Below are 20,766 nucleotides of genomic sequence, written 5' to 3' on the forward strand. Positions count from 1 at the left end.
ACAGAGAACAATAGATATATTCACCTGTCCTACAGTCACCTCTCCCCTCCAGACATGGCTGATAACAGAGAACAATAGATATATTCACCTGTCCTACAGTCACTTCTCCTCTCCTGACATGGCTGATAACAGAGAACAATAGATTATATTCACCTGTCCTACAGTCACCTCTCCTCTCCTGACATGGCTGATAACAGAGAACAATAGATATATTCACCTGTCCTACAGTCACCTCTCCTCTCCTGACATGGCTGATAACAGAGAACAATAGATTATATTCACCTGTCCTACAGTCACTTCTTCTCTCCTGACATGGCTGATAACAGAGAACAATAGATTATATTCACCTGTCCTACAGTCACCTCTCCTCTCCTGACATGGCTGATAACAGAGAACAATAGATATATTCACCTGTTCTACAGTCACCTCTCCTCTCCTGACATGGCTGATAACAGAGAACAATAGATATATTCACCTGTCCTACAGTCACCTCTCCTCTCCTGACATGGCTGATAACAGAGAACAATAGATATATTCACCTGTCCTACAGTCACCTCTCCTCCTGACATGGCTGATAACAGAGAACAATAGATATATTCACCTGTCCTACAGTCACCTCTCCTCTCCTGACATGGCTGATAACAGAGAACAATAGATATATTCACCTGTCCTACAGTCACCTCTCCTCTCCTGACATGGCTGATAACAGAGAACAATTGATATATTCACCTGTCCTACAGTCACCTCTCCTCTCCTGACATGGCTGATAACAGAGAACAATAGATATATTCACCTGTCCTACAGTCACCTCTCCTCTCCTGACATGGCTGATAACAGAGAACAATTGATATATTCACCTGTCCTACAGTCACCTCTCCTCCTGACATGGCTGATAACAGAGAACAATAGATATATTCACCTGTCCTACAGTCACCTCTCCTCTCCTGACATGGCTGATAACAGAGAACAATAGATATATTCACCTGTCCTACAGTCACCTCTCCTCTCCTGACATGGCTGATAACAGAGAACAATAGATATATTCACCTGTCCTACAGTCACCTCTCCCCTCCTGACATGGCTGATAACAGAGAACAATAGATATATTCACCTGTCCTACAGTCACCTCTCCTCTCCTGACATGGATGATAACAGAGAACAATAGATATATTCACCTGTCCTACAGTCACCTCTCCTCTCCTGACATGGCTGATAACAGAGAACAATAGATACATTCACCTGTCCTACAGTCACCTCTCCCCTCCTGACATGGCTGATAACAGAACAATAGATATATTCACCTGTCCTACAGTCACCTCTCCCCTCCTGACATGGCTGATAACAGAGAACAATAGATATATTCACCTGTCCTACAGTCACCTCTCCTCTCCTGACATGGCTGATAACAGAGAACAATAGATATATTCACCTGTCCTACAGTCACCTCTCCCCTCCTGACATGGCTGATAACAGAACAATAGATATATTCACCTGTCCTACAGTCACCTCTCCTCTCCTGACATGGCTGATAACAGAGAACAATAGATATATTCACCTGTCCTACAGTCACCTCTCCCCTCCTGACATGGCTGATAACAGAACAATAGATATATTCACCTGTCCTACAGTCACCTCTCCTCTCCTGACATGGCTGATAACAGAGAACAATAGATATATTCACCTGTCCTACAGTCACCTCTCCTCTCCTGACATGGCTGATAACAGAGAACAATAGATATATTCACCTGTCCTACAGTCACCTCTCCTCTCCTGACATGGCTGATAACAGAGAACAATAGATATATTCACCTGTCCTACAGTCACCTCTCCTCTCCTGACATGGCTGATATCAGAGAACAATAGATATATTCACCTGTCCTACAGTCACCTCTCCTCTCCTGACATGGCTGATAACAGAGAACAATAGATATATTCACCTGTCCTACAGTCACCTCTCCTCTCCTGACATGGCTGATAACAGAGAACAATAGATATATTCACCTGTCCTACAGTCACCTCTCCCCTCCTGACATGGCTGATAACAGAGAACAATAGATATATTCACCTGTCCTACAGTCACCTCTCCTCTCCTGACATGGCTGATAACAGAACAATAGATTATATTCACCTGTCCTACAGTCACCTCTCCTCTCCTGACATGGCTGATAACAGAACAATAGATTATATTCACCTGTCCTACAGTCGCCTCTCCCCTCCTGACATGGCTGATAACAGAGAACAATAGATATATTCACCTGTCCTACAGTCACCTCTCCCCTCCTGACATGGCTGATAACAGAACAATAGATTATATTCACCTGTCCTACAGTCGCCTCTCCCCTCCTGACATGGCTGATGACAGAGAACAATAGATATATTCACCTGTCCTACAGTCACCTCTCCCCTCCTGACATGGCTGATGACAGAGAACAATAGATATATTCACCTGTCCTACAGTCACCTCTCCTCTCCTGACATGGCTGATAACAGAACAATGGATATATTCACCTGTCCTACAGTCACCTCTCCTCCTGACATGGCTGATATCAGAGAACACTAGATATATTCACCTGTCCTACAGTCACCTCTCCTCTCCTGACATGGCTGATAACAGAACAATAGATTATATTCACCTGTCCTACAGTCGCCTCTCCCCTCCTGACATGGCTGATAACAGAGAACAATAGATATATTCACCTGTCCTACAGTCACCTCTCCCCTCCTGACATGGCTGATAACAGAACAATAGATTATATTCACCTGTCCTACAGTCGCCTCTCCCCTCCTGACATGGCTGATGACAGAGAACAATAGATATATTCACCTGTCCTACAGTCACCTCTCCCCTCCTGACATGGCTGATGACAGAGAACAATAGATATATTCACCTGTCCTACAGTCACCTCTCCTCTCCTGACATGGCTGATAACAGAACAATGGATATATTCACCTGTCCTACAGTCACCTCTCCTCCTGACATGGCTGATATCAGAGAACACTAGATATATTCACCTGTCCTACAGTCACCTCTCCTCTCCTGACATGGCTGATAACAGAGAACAATAGATATATTCACCTGTCCTACAGTCACCTCTCCCCTCCTGACATGGCTGATAACAGAGAATAGATATATTCACCTGTCCTACAGTCACCTCTCCTCTCCTGACATGGCTGATAACAGAACAATAGATTATATTCACCTGTCCTACAGTCGCCTCTCCCCTCCTGACATGGCTGATAACAGAGAACAATAGATATATTCACCTGTCCTACAGTCACCTCTCCTCTCCTGACATGGCTGATAACAGAGAACAATAGATTATATTCACCTGTCCTACAGTCGCCTCTCCCCTCCTGACATGGCTGATAACAGAACAATAGATTATATTCACCTGTCCTACAGTCGCCTCTCCCCTCCTGACATGGCTGATAACAGAGAACAATAGATATATTCACCTGTCCTACAGTCACCTCTCCCCTCCTGACATGGCTGATAACAGAACAATAGATTATATTCACCTGTCCTACAGTCGCCTCTCCCCTCCTGACATGGCTGATGACAGAGAACAATAGATATATTCACCTGTCCTACAGTCACCTCTCCCCTCCTGACATGGCTGATGACAGAGAACAATAGATATATTCACCTGTCCTACAGTCACCTCTCCTCTCCTGACATGGCTGATAACAGAGAACAATAGATTATATTCACCTGTCCTACAGTCGCCTCTCCCCTCCTGACATGGCTGATAACAGAGAACAATAGATATATTCACCTGTCCTACAGTCACCTCTCCCCTCCTGACATGGCTGATAACAGAGAACAATAGATATATTCACCTGTCCTACAGTCACCTCTCCCCTCCTGACATGGCTGATAACAGAGAACAATAGATATATTCACCTGTCCTACAGTCACCTCTCCCCTCCTGACATGGCTGATAACGGAGAACAATAGATATATTCACCTGTCCTACAGTCACCTCTCCTCTCCTGACATGGCTGATAACAGAGAACAATAGATATATTCACCTGTCCTACAGTCACTTCTCCCCTCCTGACATGGCTGATAACAGAGAACAATAGATATATTCACCTGTCCTACAGTCACCTCTCCCCTCCAGACATGGCTGATAACAGAGAACAATAGATATATTCACCTGTCCTACAGTCACTTCTCCTCTCCTGACATGGCTGATAACAGAGAACAATAGATTATATTCACCTGTCCTACAGTCACCTCTCCTCTCCTGACATGGCTGATAACAGAGAACAATAGATATATTCACCTGTCCTACAGTCACCTCTCCTCTCCTGACATGGCTGATAACAGAGAACAATAGATTATATTCACCTGTCCTACAGTCACTTCTTCTCTCCTGACATGGCTGATAACAGAGAACAATAGATTATATTCACCTGTCCTACAGTCACCTCTCCTCTCCTGACATGGCTGATAACAGAGAACAATAGATATATTCACCTGTTCTACAGTCACCTCTCCTCTCCTGACATGGCTGATAACAGAGAACAATAGATATATTCACCTGTCCTACAGTCACCTCTCCTCTCCTGACATGGCTGATAACAGAGAACAATAGATATATTCACCTGTCCTACAGTCACCTCTCCTCCTGACATGGCTGATAACAGAGAACAATAGATATATTCAACCTGTCCTACAGTCACCTCTCCTCTCCTGACATGGCTGATAACAGAGAACAATAGATATATTCACCTGTCCTACAGTCACCTCTCCTCTCCTGACATGGCTGATAACAGAGAACAATTGATATATTCACCTGTCCTACAGTCACCTCTCCTCTCCTGACATGGCTGATAACAGAGAACAATAGATATATTCACCTGTCCTACAGTCACCTCTCCTCTCCTGACATGGCTGATAACAGAGAACAATTGATATATTCACCTGTCCTACAGTCACCTCTCCTCCTGACATGGCTGATAACAGAGAACAATAGATATATTCACCTGTCCTACAGTCACCTCTCCTCTCCTGACATGGCTGATAACAGAGAACAATAGATATATTCACCTGTCCTACAGTCACCTCTCCTCTCCTGACATGGCTGATAACAGAGAACAATAGATATATTCACCTGTCCTACAGTCACCTCTCCCCTCCTGACATGGCTGATAACAGAGAACAATAGATATATTCACCTGTCCTACAGTCACCTCTCCTCTCCTGACATGGATGATAACAGAGAACAATAGATATATTCACCTGTCCTACAGTCACCTCTCCTCTCCTGACATGGCTGATAACAGAGAACAATAGATACATTCACCTGTCCTACAGTCACCTCTCCCCTCCTGACATGGCTGATAACAGAACAATAGATATATTCACCTGTCCTACAGTCACCTCTCCTCTCCTGACATGGCTGATAACAGAGAACAATAGATATATTCACCTGTCCTACAGTCACCTCTCCTCTCCTGACATGGCTGATAACAGAGACAATAGATATATTCACCTGTCCTACAGTCACCTCTCCTCTCCTGACATGGCTGATAACAGAGAACAATAGATATATTCACCTGTCCTACAGTCACCTCTCCCCTCCTGACATGGCTGATAACAGAGAACAATAGATATATTCACCTGTCCTACAGTCACCTCTCCTCTCCTGACATGGCTGATAACAGAGAACAATAGATATATTCACCTGTCCTACAGTCACCTCTCCCCTCCTGACATGGCTGATAACAGAGAACAATAGATATATTCACCTGTCCTACAGTCACCTCTCCTCTCCTGACATGGCTGATAACAGAGAACAATAGATATATTCACCTGTCCTACAGTCACCTCTCCTCTCCTGACATGGCTGATAACAGAGAACAATAGATATATTCACCTGTCCTACAGTCACCTCTCCTCTCCTGACATGGCTGATAACAGAGAACAATAGATATATTCACCTGTCCTACAGTCACCTCTCCTCTCCTGACATGGCTGATAACAGAGAACAATAGATATATTCACCTGTCCTACAGTCACCTCTCCTCTCCTGACATGGCTGATAACAGAGAACATAGATATATTCACCTGTCCTACAGTCACCTCTCCTCTCCTGACATGGCTGATAACAGAGAACAATAGATATATTCACCTGTCCTACAGTCACCTCTCCCCTCCTGACATGGCTGATAACAGAGAACAATAGATATATTCACCTGTCCTACAGTCACCTCTCCTCTCCTGACATGGCTGATAACAGAACAATAGATTATATTCACCTGTCCTACAGTCGCCTCTCCCCTCCTGACATGGCTGATAACAGAGAACAATAGATATATTCACCTGTCCTACAGTCACCTCTCCCCTCCTGACATGGCTGATAACAGAGAACAATAGATTATATTCACCTGTCCTACAGTCGCCTCTCCCCTCCTGACATGGCTGATAACAGAGAACAATAGATATATTCACCTGTCCTACAGTCACCTCTCCCCTCCTGACATGGCTGATGAACAGAGAACAATAGATATATTCACCTGTCCTACAGTCACCTCTCCTCTCCTGACATGGCTGATAACAGAACAATAGATATATTCACCTGTCCTACAGTCACCTCTCCTCCTGACATGGCTGATAACAGAGAACAATAGATATATTCACCTGTCCTACAGTCACCTCTCCTCTCCTGACATGGCTGATAACAGAGAACAATAGATATATTCACCTGTCCTACAGTCACCTCTCCCCTCCTGACATGGCTGATAACAGAGAACAATAGATATATTCACCTGTCCTACAGTCACCTCTCCCTCTCCTGACATGGCTGATAACAGAGACAATAGATTATATTCACCTGTCCTACAGTCGCCTCTCCCCTCCTGACATGGCTGATAACAGAGAACAATAGATATATTCACCTGTCCTACAGTCACCTCTCCTCTCCTGACATGGCTGATAACAGAGAACAATAGATATATTCACCTGTCCTACAGTCACCTCTCCCCTCCTGACATGGCTGATAACAGAGAACAATAGATTATATTCACCTGTCCTACAGTCGCCTCTCCCCTCCTGACATGGCTGATAACAGAGAACAATAGATATATTCACCTGTCCTACAGTCACCTCTCCCTCTCCTGACATGGCTGATAACAGAGAACAATAGATTATATTCACCTGTCCTACAGTCGCCTCTCCCCTCCTGACATGGCTGATAACAGAGAACAATAGATATATTCACCTGTCCTACAGTCACCTCTCCCTCCTGACATGGCTGATAACAGAGAACAATAGATATATTCACCTGTCCTACAGTCACCTCTCCCTCTCCTGACATGGCTGATAACAGAGAACAATAGATATATTCACCTGTCCTACAGTCACCTCTCCCTCTCCTGACATGGCTGATAACAGAGAACAATAGATATATTCACCTGTCCTACAGTCACCTCTCCTCTCCTGACATGGCTGATAACAGAGAACAATAGATATATTCACCTGTCCTACAGTCACCTCTCCCTCCTGACATGGCTGATAACAGAGAACAATAGATATATTCACCTGTCCTACAGTCACCTCTCCTCTCCTGACATGGCTGATAACAGGAGAACAATAGATATATTCACCTGTCCTACAGTCACTCTCTCCTCTCCTGACATGGCTGATAACAGAGAACAATAGATATATTCACCTGTCCTACAGTCACCTCTCCTCTCCTGACATGGCTGATAACAGAGAACAATAGATATATTCACCTGTCCTTCTCCTCTCCTGACATGGCTGATAACAGAGAACAATAGATATATTCACCTGTCCTACAGTCACTTCTCCCCTCCTGACATGGCTGATAACAGAGAACAATAGATATATTCACCTGTCCTACAGTCACCTCTCCCCTCCAGACATGGCTGATAACAGAGAACAATAGATATATTCACCTGTCCTACAGTCACTTCTCCTCTCCTGACATGGCTGATAACAGAGAACAATAGATTATATTCACCTGTCCTACAGTCACCTCTCCTCTCCTGACATGGCTGATAACAGAGAACAATAGATATATTCACCTGTCCTACAGTCACCTCTCCTCTCCTGACATGGCTGATAACAGAGAACAATAGATTATATTCACCTGTCCTACAGTCACTTCTTCTCTCCTGACATGGCTGATAACAGAGAACAATAGATTATATTCACCTGTCCTACAGTCACCTCTCCTCTCCTGACATGGCTGATAACAGAGAACAATAGATATATTCACCTGTTCTACAGTCACCTCTCCTCTCCTGACATGGCTGATAACAGAGAACAATAGATATATTCACCTGTCCTACAGTCACCTCTCCTCTCCTGACATGGCTGATAACAGAGAACAATAGATATATTCACCTGTCCTACAGTCACCTCTCCTCCTGACATGGCTGATAACAGAGAACAATAGATATATTCACCTGTCCTACAGTCACCTCTCCTCTCCTGACATGGCTGATAACAGAGAACAATAGATATATTCACCTGTCCTACAGTCACCTCTCCTCTCCTGACATGGCTGATAACAGAGAACAATTGATATATTCACCTGTCCTACAGTCACCTCTCCTCTCCTGACATGGCTGATAACAGAGAACAATAGATATATTCACCTGTCCTACAGTCACCTCTCCTCTCCTGACATGGCTGATAACAGAGAACAATTGATATATTCACCTGTCCTACAGTCACCTCTCCTCCTGACATGGCTGATAACAGAGAACAATAGATATATTCACCTGTCCTACAGTCACCTCTCCTCTCCTGACATGGCTGATAACAGAGAACAATAGATATATTCACCTGTCCTACAGTCACCTCTCCTCTCCTGACATGGCTGATAACAGAGAACAATAGATATATTCACCTGTCCTACAGTCACCTCTCCCCTCCTGACATGGCTGATAACAGAGAACAATAGATATATTCACCTGTCCTACAGTCACCTCTCCTCTCCTGACATGGATGATAACAGAGAACAATAGATATATTCACCTGTCCTACAGTCACCTCTCCTCTCCTGACATGGCTGATAACAGAGAACAATAGATATATTCACCTGTCCTACAGTCACCTCTCCCCTCCTGACATGGCTGATAACAGAACAATAGATATATTCACCTGTCGTACAGTCACCTCTCCTCTCCTGACATGGCTGATAACAGAGAACAATAGATATATTCACCTGTCCTACAGTCACCTCTCCTCTCCTGACATGGCTGATAACAGAGAACAATAGATATATTCACCTGTCCTACAGTCACCTCTCCCCTCCTGACATGGCTGATATCAGAGAACAATAGATATATTCACCTGTTCTACAGTCACCTCTCCTCTCCTGACATGGCTGATAACAGAGAACAATAGATATATTCACCTGTCCTACAGTCACCTCTCCTCTCCTGACATGGCTGATAACAGAGAACAATAGATATATTCACCTGTCCTACAGTCACCTCTCCTCCTGACATGGCTGATAACAGAGAACAATAGATATATTCACCTGTCCTACAGTCACCTCTCCTCTCCTGACATGGCTGATAACAGAGAACAATAGATATATTCACCTGTCCTACAGTCACCTCTCCTCTCCTGACATGGCTGATAACAGAGAACAATTGATATATTCACCTGTCCTACAGTCACCTCTCCTCTCCTGACATGGCTGATAACAGAGAACAATAGATATATTCACCTGTCCTACAGTCACCTCTCCTCTCCTGACATGGCTGATAACAGAGAACAATTGATATATTCACCTGTCCTACAGTCACCTCTCCTCCTGACATGGCTGATAACAGAGAACAATAGATATATTCACCTGTCCTACAGTCACCTCTCCTCTCCTGACATGGCTGATAACAGAGAACAATAGATATATTCACCTGTCCTACAGTCACCTCTCCTCTCCTGACATGGCTGATAACAGAGAACAATAGATATATTCACCTGTCCTACAGTCACCTCTCCCCTCCTGACATGGCTGATAACAGAGAACAATAGATATATTCACCTGTCCTACAGTCACCTCTCCTCTCCTGACATGGATGATAACAGAGAACAATAGATATATTCACCTGTCCTACAGTCACCTCTCCTCTCCTGACATGGCTGATAACAGTTGTATGGAATGTGCAGATCCTGAGATTACAATGTGGCCCCTATAGGATGCAGTTCTCTTCCCCACATACTGGTCAACGCCGGTGGCAGATATCACATCTTATTACAATACAGTAGTGTTATATAGAGGATGATATCTTATTACAGTACAGTAGTGTTATATAGAGGATGATATCTTATTACAGTACAGTAGTGTTATATAGAGGATGATATCTCATTACAGTACAGTAGTGTTATATAGAGGGTGACATCTTATTACAGTACAGTAGTGTTATATAGAGGATGACATCTTATTACAGTACAGTAGTGTTATATAGAGGATGACATCTTATTACAGTACAGTAGTGTTATATAGAGGGTGACATCTTATTACAGTACAGTAGTGTTATATAGAGGATGATATCTTATTACATTACAGTAGTGTTATATAGAGGGTGATATCCTATTACAGTACAGTAGTGTTATATAGAGGATGATATCTTATTACAGTACAGTAGTGTTATATAGAGGGTGATATCCTATTACAGTACAGTAGTGTTATATAGAGGATGATATCTTATTAGAGTACAGTAGTGTTATATAGAGGATGACATCTTATTACAGTACAGTAGTGTTATATAGAGGATGACATCTTATTACAGTACAGTAGTGTTATATAGAGGATGACATCTTATTACAGTACAGTAGTGTTATATAGAGGATGACATCTTATTACAGTACAGTAGTGTTATATAGAGGATGACATCTTATTACAGTACAGTAGTGTTATATAGAGGGTGACATCTTATTACAGTACAGTAGTGTTATATAGAGGGTGACATCTTATTACAGTACAGTAGTGTTATATAGAGGGTGACATCCTATTACAGTACAGTAGTGTTATATAGAGGATGATATCTTATTACAGTACAGTAGTGTTATATAGAGGATGATATCCTATTACAGTACAGTAGTGTTATATAGAGGATGATATCTTATTACATTACAGTAGTGTTATATAGAGGATGATATCTTATTACAGTACAGTAGTGTTATATAGAGGATGATATCTTATTACAGTACAGTAGTGTTATATAGAGGATGACATCCTATTACAGTACAGTAGTGTTATATAGAGGATGATATCTTATTACAGTACAGTAGTGTTATATAGAGGATGATATCCTATTACAGTACAGTAGTGTTATATAGAGGATGACATCTTATTACAGTACAGTAGTGTTATATAGAGGGTGATATCTTATTACAGTACAGTAGTGTTATATAGAGGGTGATATCTTATTACAGTACAGTAGTGTTATATAGAGGGTGATATCTTATTACAGTACAGTAGTGTTATATAGAGGATGACATCTTATTACAGTACAGTAGTGTTATATAGAGGATGACATCTTATTACAGTACAGTAGTGTTATATAGAGGATGATATCTTATTACAGTACAGTAGTGTTATATAGAGGAGGAGATCTTATTACAGTACAGTAGTGTTATATAGAGGATGACATCTTATTACAATACAGTAGTGTTATATAGAGGATGACATCTTATTACAGTACAGTAGTGTTATATAGAGGGTGACATCTTATTACAGTACAGTAGTGTTATATAGAGGGTGATATCTTATTACAGTACAGTAGTGTTATATAGAGGGTGATATCTTATTACAGTACAGTAGTGTTATATAGAGGATGATATCTTATTACAGTACAGTAGTGTTATATAGAGGATGATATCTTATTACAGTACAGTAGTGTTATATAGAGGATAATATCTTATTACAGTACAGTAGTGTTATATAGAGGATGATATCTTATTACAGTACAGTAGTGTTATATAGAGATGATATCTTATTACAGTACAATAGTGTTATATAGAGGATGATATCTTATTACAGTACAGTAGTGTTATATAGAGGGTGATATCTTATTACAGTACAGTAGTGTTATATAGAGATGATATCTTATTACAGTACAGTAGTGTTATATAGGGGATGACATCTTATTACAGTACAGTAGTGTTATATAGGGGATGACATCTTATTACAGTACAGTAGTGTTATATAGAGGATGATATCTTATTACAGTACAGTAGTGTTATATAGAGGCTGATATCTTATTACAGTACAGTAGTGTTATATAGAGGATGACATCTTATTACATTACAGTAGTGTTATATAGAGGATGATATCTTATTACAGTAGTGTTATATAGAGGATGACATCTTATTACAGTACAGTAGTGTTATATAGAGATGATATCTTATTACAGTACAGTAGTGTTATATAGAGGGTGACATCTTATTACAGTACAGTAGTGTTATATAGAGGGTGACATCTTATTACAGTACAGTAGTGTTATATAGAGATGATATCTTATTACAGTACAGTAGTGTTATATAGAGGATGATATCTTATTACAGTACAGTAGTGTTATATAGAGGGTGATATCTCATTACAGTACAGTAGTGTTATATAGGGGATGATATCTTATTACAGTACAGTAGTGTTATATAGAGGGTGATATCTCATTACAGTACAGTAGTGTTATATAGAGGATGATATCTTATTACAGTACAGTAGTGTTATATAGAGGATGATATCTCATTACAGTACAGTAGTGTTATATAGAGGATGATATCTTATTACAGTACAGTAGTGTTATATAGAGGATGATATCTTATTACAGTACAGTAGTGTTATATAGAGGTGATATCTTATTAAAGTACAGTAGTGTTATATAGAGGGTGACATCTTATTACAGTACAGTAGTGTTATATAGAGGGTGACATCTTATTACAGTACAGTAGTGTTATATAGAGGGTGACATCTTATTACAGTACAGTAGTGTTATATAGAGGGTGACATCCTATTACAGTACAGTAGTGTTATATAGAGGATGATATCTTATTACAGTACAGTAGTGTTATATAGAGGATGATATCCTATTACAGTACAGTAGTGTTATATAGAGGATGATATCTTATTACATTACAGTAGTGTTATATAGAGGATGATATCTTATTACAGTACAGTAGTGTTATATAGAGGATGATATCTTATTACAGTACAGTAGTGTTATATAGAGGATGACATCTTATTACAGTACAGTAGTGTTATATAGAGATGACATCTTATTACAGTACAGTAGTGTTATATAGAGGATGATATCTTATTACAGTACAGTAGTGTTATATAGAGGGTGATATCTTATTACAGTACAGTAGTGTTATATAGAGGATGATATCTTATTACATTACAGTAGTGTTATATAGAGGATGATATCTTATTACAGTACAGTAGTGTTATATAGAGATGATATCTTATTACAGTACAGTAGTGTTATATAGAGGATGATATCTTATTACAGTACAGTAGTGTTATATAGAGATGATATCTTATTACAGTACAGTAGTGTTATATAGAGGGTGATATCTTATTACAGTACAGGAGTGTTATATAGAGGGTGACATCTTATTACAGTACAGGAGTGTTATATAGAGGGTGACATCTTATTACAGTACAGTAGTGTTATATAGAGGATGACATCTTATTACAGTACAGTAGTGTTATATAGAGGGTGACATCTTATTACAGTACAGTAGTGTTATATAGAGGGTGACATCCTATTACAGTACAGTAGTGTTATATAGAGATGATATCTTATTACAGTACAGTAGTGTTATATAGAGGATGACATCTTATTACAGTACAGTAGTGTTATATAGAGGATGATATCTTATTACAGTACAGTAGTGTTATATAGAGGATGACATCTTATTACAGTACAGTAGTGTTATATAGAGGATGACATCTTATTACAGTACAGTAGTGTTATATAGAGGATGACATCTTATTACAGTACAGTAGTGTTATATAGAGGGTGATATCTTATTACAGTACAGTAGTGTTATATAGAGGGTGACATCTTATTACAGTACAGTAGTGTTATATAGAGGGTGACATCCTATTACAGTACAGTAGTGTTATATAGAGGATGATATCTTATTACAGTACAGTAGTGTTATATAGAGGATGATATCCTATTACAGTACAGTAGTGTTATATAGAGGATGACATCTTATTACAGTACAGTAGTGTTATATAGAGGGTGATATCTTATTACAGTACAGTAGTGTTATATAGAGGATGACATCTTATTACAGTACAGTAGTGTTATATAGAGGATGACATCTTATTACAGTACAGTAGTGTTATATAGAGGATGATATCTTATTACAGTACAGTAGTGTTATATAGAGGGTGATATCTTATTACAGTACAGTAGTGTTATATAGAGGATGATATCTTATTACAGTACAGTAGTGTTATATAGAGGGTGACATCTTATTACAGTACAGTAGTGTTATATAGAGGATGACATCTTATTACAGTACAGTAGTGTTATATAGAGGATGACATCTTATTACAGTACAGTAGTGTTATATAGAGGATGACATCTTATTACAGTACAGTAGTGTTATATAGAGGGTAATATCTTATTGCAGTACAGTAGTGTTATATAGAGGATGATATCTTATTACAGTACAGTAGTGTTATATAGAGGGTAATATCTTATTGCAGTACAGTAGTGTTATATAGAGGATGATATCTTATTACAGTACAGTAGTGTTATATAGAGGGTGACATCTTATTACAGTACAGTAGTGTTATATAGAGGATGACATCTTATTACAGTACAGTAGTGTTATATAGAGGATGACATCTTATTACAGTACAGTAGTGTTATATAGAGGATGACATCTTATTACAGTACAGTAGTGTTATATAGAGGGTGATATCTTATTACAGTACAGTAGTGTTATATAGAGGATGACATCTTATTACAGTACAGTAGTGTTATATAGAGGATGACATCTTATTACAGTACAGTAGTGTTATATAGAGGATGATATCTTATTACAGTACAGTAGTGTTATATAGAGGGTGATATCTTATTACAGTACAGTAGTGTTATATAGAGGATGACATCTTATTACAGTACAGTAGTGTTATATAGAGGATATCTTATTACAGTACAGTAGTGTTATATAGAGAATGATATCTTATTACAGTACAGTAGTGTTATATAGAGGATATCTTATTACAGTACAGTAGTGTTATATAGAGGATGATATCTTATTACAGTACAGTAGTGTTATATAGAGGATGATATCTTATTACAGTACAGTAGTGTTATATAGAGGATGATATCCTATTACAGTACAGTAGTGTTATATAGAGGATGATATCTTATTACAGTACAGTAGTGTTATATAGAGGATGATATCTTATTACAGTACAGTAGTGTTATATAGAGGATGATATCTTATTACATTACAGTAGTGTTATATAGAGGGTGATATCCTATTACAGTACAGTAGTGTTATATAGAGGATGATATCTTATTACAGTACAGTAGTGTTATATAGAGGATTATATCTTATTACAGTACAGTAGTGTTATATAGAGGATGACATCTTATTACAGTACAGTAGTGTTATATAGAGGATGATATCCTATTACAGTACAGTAGTGTTATATAGAGGGTGACATCTTATTACAGTACAGTAGTGTTATATAGAGGATGATATCTTATTACAGTACAGTAGTGTTATATAGAGGATGATATCTTATTACAGTACAGTAGTGTTATATAGAGGATGATATCTTATTACAGTACAGTAGTGTTATATAGAGATGATATCTTATTACAGTACAGTAGTGTTATATAGAGATGATATCTTATTACAGTACAGTAGTGTTATATAGAGGGTGACATCTTATTACAGTACAGTAGTGTTATATAGAGGGTGACATCTTATTACAGTACAGTAGTGTTATATAGAGGCTGATATCTTATTACAGTACAGTAGTGTTATATAGAGGGTGATATCTTATTACAGTACAGTAGTGTTATATAGAGGATGATATCTCATTACAGTACAGTAGTGTTATATAGAGGATGATATCTTATTACAGTACAGTAGTGTTATATAGAGGATGATATCTTATTACAGTACAGTAGTGTTATATAGAGGATGATATCTCATTACAGTACAGTAGTGTTATATAGAGATGATATCTTATTACAGTACAGTAGTGTTATATAGAGGATGATATCTTATTACAGTACAGTAGTGTTATATAGAGGATGATATCTTATTACAGTACAGTAGTGTTATATAGAGATGATATCTTATTACAGTACAGTAGTGTTATATAGAGGATGATATCTTATTACAGTACAGTAGTGTTATATAGGGGATGACATCTTATTACAGTACAGTAGTGTTATATAGGGGATGACATCTTATTACAGTACAGTAGTGTTATATAGAGGATGATATCTTATTACAGTACAGTAGTGTTATATAGAGGCTGATATCTTATTACAGTACAGTAGTGTTATATAGAGGATGACATCTTATTACATTACAGTAGTGTTATATAGAGGATGATATCTTATTACAGTACAGTAGTGTTATATAGAGGATGATATCTTATTACAGTACAGTAGTGTTATATAGAGGTGATATCTTATTAAAGTACAGTAGTGTTATATAGAGGGTGACATCTTATTACAGTACAGTAGTGTTATATAGAGGGTGACATCTTATTACAGTACAGTAGTGTTATATAGAGGGTGACATCCTATTACAGTACAGTAGTGTTATATAGAGGATGATATCTTATTACAGTACAGTAGTGTTATATAGAGGATGATATCCTATTACAGTACAGTAGTGTTATATAGAGGATGATATCTTATTACATTACAGTAGTGTTATATAGAGGGTGACATCTTATTACAGTACAGTAGTGTTATATAGAGGATGATATCTTATTACAGTACAGTAGTGTTATATAGAGGATGATATCTTATTACAGTACAGTAGTGTTATATAGAGGATGACATCTTATTACAGTACAGTAGTGTTATATAGAGATGACATCTTATTACAGTACAGTAGTGTTATATAGAGGGTGACATCTTATTACAGTACAGTAGTGTTATATAGAGGATGATATCTTATTACAGTACAGTAGTGTTATATAGAGGGTGACATCTTATTACAGTACAGTAGTGTTATATAGAGGATGATATCTTATTACATTACAGTAGTGTTATATAGAGGATGATATCTTATTACAGTACAGTAGTGTTATATAGAGATGATATCTTATTACAGTACAGTAGTGTTATATAGAGGATGACATCTTATTACAGTACAGTAGTGTTATATAGAGGATGACATCTTATTACAGTACAGTAGTGTTATATAGAGGATGACATCTTATTACAGTACAGTAGTGTTATATAGAGGGTGATATCTTATTACAGTACAGTAGTGTTATATAGAGGGTGACATCTTATTACAGTACAGTAGTGTTATATAGAGGGTGACATCCTATTACAGTACAGTAGTGTTATATAGAGGATGATATCTTATTACAGTACAGTAGTGTTATATAGAGGATGACATCTTATTACAGTACAGTAGTGTTATATAGAGGATGATATCCTATTACAGTACAGTAGTGTTATATAGAGGATGACATCTTATTACAGTACAGTAGTGTTATATAGAGGGTGATATCTTATTACAGTACAGTAGTGTTATATAGAGGATGACATCTTATTACAGTACAGTAGTGTTATATAGAGGATGACATCTTATTACAGTACAGTAGTGTTATATAGAGGATGATATCTTATTACAGTACAGTAGTGTTATATAGAGGGTGATATCTTATTACAGTACAGTAGTGTTATATAGAGGATGACATCTTATTACAGTACAGTAGTGTTATATAGAGGATGACATCTTATTACAGTACAGTAGTGTTATATAGAGGATGATATCTTATTACAGTACAGTAGTGTTATATAGAGATGATATCTTATTACAGTACAGTAGTGTTATATAGAGGATGATATCTTATTACAGTACAGTAGTGTTATATAGAGGATGACATCTTATTACAGTACAGTAGTGTTATATAGAGGATATCTTATTACAGTACAGTAGTGTTATATAGAGGATATCTTATTACAGTACAGTAGTGTTATATAGAGGATGATATCTTATTACAGTACAGTAGTGTTATATAGAGGATGATATCTTATTACAGTACAGTAGTGTTATATAGAGGATGATATCCTATTACAGTACAGTAGTGTTATATAGAGGATGATATCTTATTACAGTACAGTAGTGTTATATAGAGGATGATATCTTATTACAGTACAGTAGTGTTATATAGAGGATGACATCTTATTACAGTACAGTAGTGTTATATAGAGGGTGACATCTTATTACAGTACAGTAGTGTTATATAGAGGGTGACATCTTATTACAGTACAGTAGTGTTATATAGAGGATGATATCTTATTACAGTACAGTAGTGTTATATAGAGGATGATATCTTATTACAGTACAGTAGTGTTATATAGAGGATGACATCTTATTACAGTACAGTAGTGTTATATAGAGTGACAGCTGTTTCTACCCCCCCCCTCCCCCCAGATACCATTATGGTGATAATCCCCTCCCCCACCGGATACAGACACAGGACATGTAGTCAGTAACCAAAGGGCTTTATTGGTAATATCTTGTGCACGTCTCCATGGCGCTCTGGGGTTGGCGCAGTGCCGGCTGCGCACACGTCTCCATGGCTCTCTGGGATTGGCGCAGTGCCGGCCGCGCACACGTCTCCATGGCGCTCTGGGATTGGCGCAGTGCCGGCCGCGCACACGTCTCCATGGCGCTCTGGGATTGGCGCAGTGCCAGCCGCGCACACGTCTCCATGGCGCTCTGGGGTTGGCTCTCTGGGATTGGCGCAGTGCCGGCCGCGCACACGTCTCCATGGCGCTCTGGGATTGGCGCAGTGCCGGCCGCGCACACGTCTCCATGGCGCTCTGGGATTGGCGCAGTGCCGGCAGCACACACGTCTCCATGGCGCTCTGGGATTGGCGCAGTGCCGGCCGCGCACACGTCTCCATGGCGCTCTGGGATTGGCGCAGTGCCGGCAGCACACACGTCTCCATGGCGCTCTGGGATTGGCGCAGTGCCGGCCGCGCACACGTCTCCATGGCGCTCTGGGATTGGCGCAGTGCCAGCCGCGCACACGTCTCCATGGCGCTCTGGGGTTGGCTCTCTGGGATTGGCGCAGTGCCGGCCGCGCACACGTCTCCATGGCGCTCTGGGATTGGCGCAGTGCCGGCCGCGCACACGTCTCCATGGCGCTCTGGGATTGGCGCAGTGCCGGCAGCACACACGTCTCCATGGCGCTCTGGGATTGGCGCAGTGCCGGCCGCGCACACGTCTCCATGGCGCTCTGGGATTGGCGCAGTGCCGGCAGCACACACGTCTCCATGGCGCTCTGGGATTGGCGCAGTGCCGGCCGCGCACACGTCTCCATGGCGCTCTGGGATTGGCGCAGTGCCGGCAGCACACACGTCTCCATGGCGCTCTGGGGTTGGCGCTCTGGGATTGGCGCAGTGCCGGCCGCGCACACGTCTCCATGGCGCTCTGGGATTGGCGCAGTGCCGGCAGCACACACGTCTCCACTAGTCCAGCAGCTCCTTCACACACCAGCAGCACAGCAGGAAGTACAGGAATTCCTTCAGGTTCTGCAGGAACGAGTGGCCCATATTGATGCCCATCACGTTCTTGTAGCGGGGGAACGGCAGGGTCATATTCCGGAGCGCCTGTCCCATGGAAAACGGAGCAAAGGGCACCACGGGGCGGTGGGGCTCAGCCTGGCACAGCGATGGTACCACACGTCTCTTTATTGGGATCATCATATGCTGCGGGCAGACAGGGGGGCAATATATCAGCCGGCAGGGGTATTGTGCCCCGGAATCCCCTAGAATCCCCCCACCCACTGAGACCCATGGGATCGCCCCGTGATGACGCTGACACAGCAGAGCTGAACGCTGACAGAGCACATTATCCCCGGTCAGTGAGTGCGGCCGGCGGGCAGTATGGCGGCACACCTACAGCGCAGCCTGATACATTACTTCCTGGCCGAGCGCTCCTCCTCCTCGTTCTGCAGCATGTAGGCCGGGTGGTAGCTCTCCACACCCGCCGGGGTCACGTACCGCAGCGCCGGGTTCTTTACCGTGTTGGTTGTGCTGCCCAGAGACGTGTACCTGCAAGAGACAGAGGAGACGTCAGGACCAGCAGAGCAGCGGCGCCAGAACGAGCAGCGGCACAACAGCGTCCTCACCCTTTATCATACAGGATACAGTACGGGATATACAGCGTCCGCAGGAACTCCCAGATGTCACGGTACGACCAGTCCTGCAGAGGAGACGTGGAGATAAGCGGCACACATTAATAACATGTAACAGACATGGAGATCAGCGGCACGCATTAATAACATGTAACAGACATGGAGATCAGCGGCACACATTAATATGTAACAGACATGGAGATCAGCGGCACACATTAATATCATGTAACAGACATGGAGATCAGCGGCACACATTAATAACATGTAACAGACATGGAGATCAGCGGAACACATTAATATCATGTAACAGACATGGAGATCAGCGGCACACATTAATATCATGTAACAGACATGGAGATCAGCGGAACACATTAATATGTAACAGACATGG

General features: G+C 40.5%; 1 protein-coding gene across 1 annotated transcript; it reads right to left on the minus strand.

Annotated features, from left to right (window-relative positions):
- Positions 1 to 18,736: 18,736 nt before the first annotated feature.
- LOC130348167 (uncharacterized) lies at positions 18,737 to 20,508 on the minus strand. The gene is made up of 2 exons (XM_056554714.1): positions 20,370 to 20,508; positions 18,737 to 20,292 (listed from the first exon to the last, which is right to left on the minus strand). The coding sequence occupies exon 2, from the start codon at positions 19,661 to 19,663 to the stop codon at positions 18,737 to 18,739; it is 927 nt and encodes a 308-aa protein (XP_056410689.1). The 5' UTR covers positions 19,664 to 20,292; positions 20,370 to 20,508.
- Positions 20,509 to 20,766: the final 258 nt, after the last annotated feature.

The sequence above is a fragment of the Hyla sarda genome, unplaced genomic scaffold (assembly GCF_029499605.1).
Source record: "Hyla sarda isolate aHylSar1 unplaced genomic scaffold, aHylSar1.hap1 scaffold_871, whole genome shotgun sequence".
Classification (NCBI taxonomy): Eukaryota; Metazoa; Chordata; class Amphibia; order Anura; family Hylidae; genus Hyla; species Hyla sarda.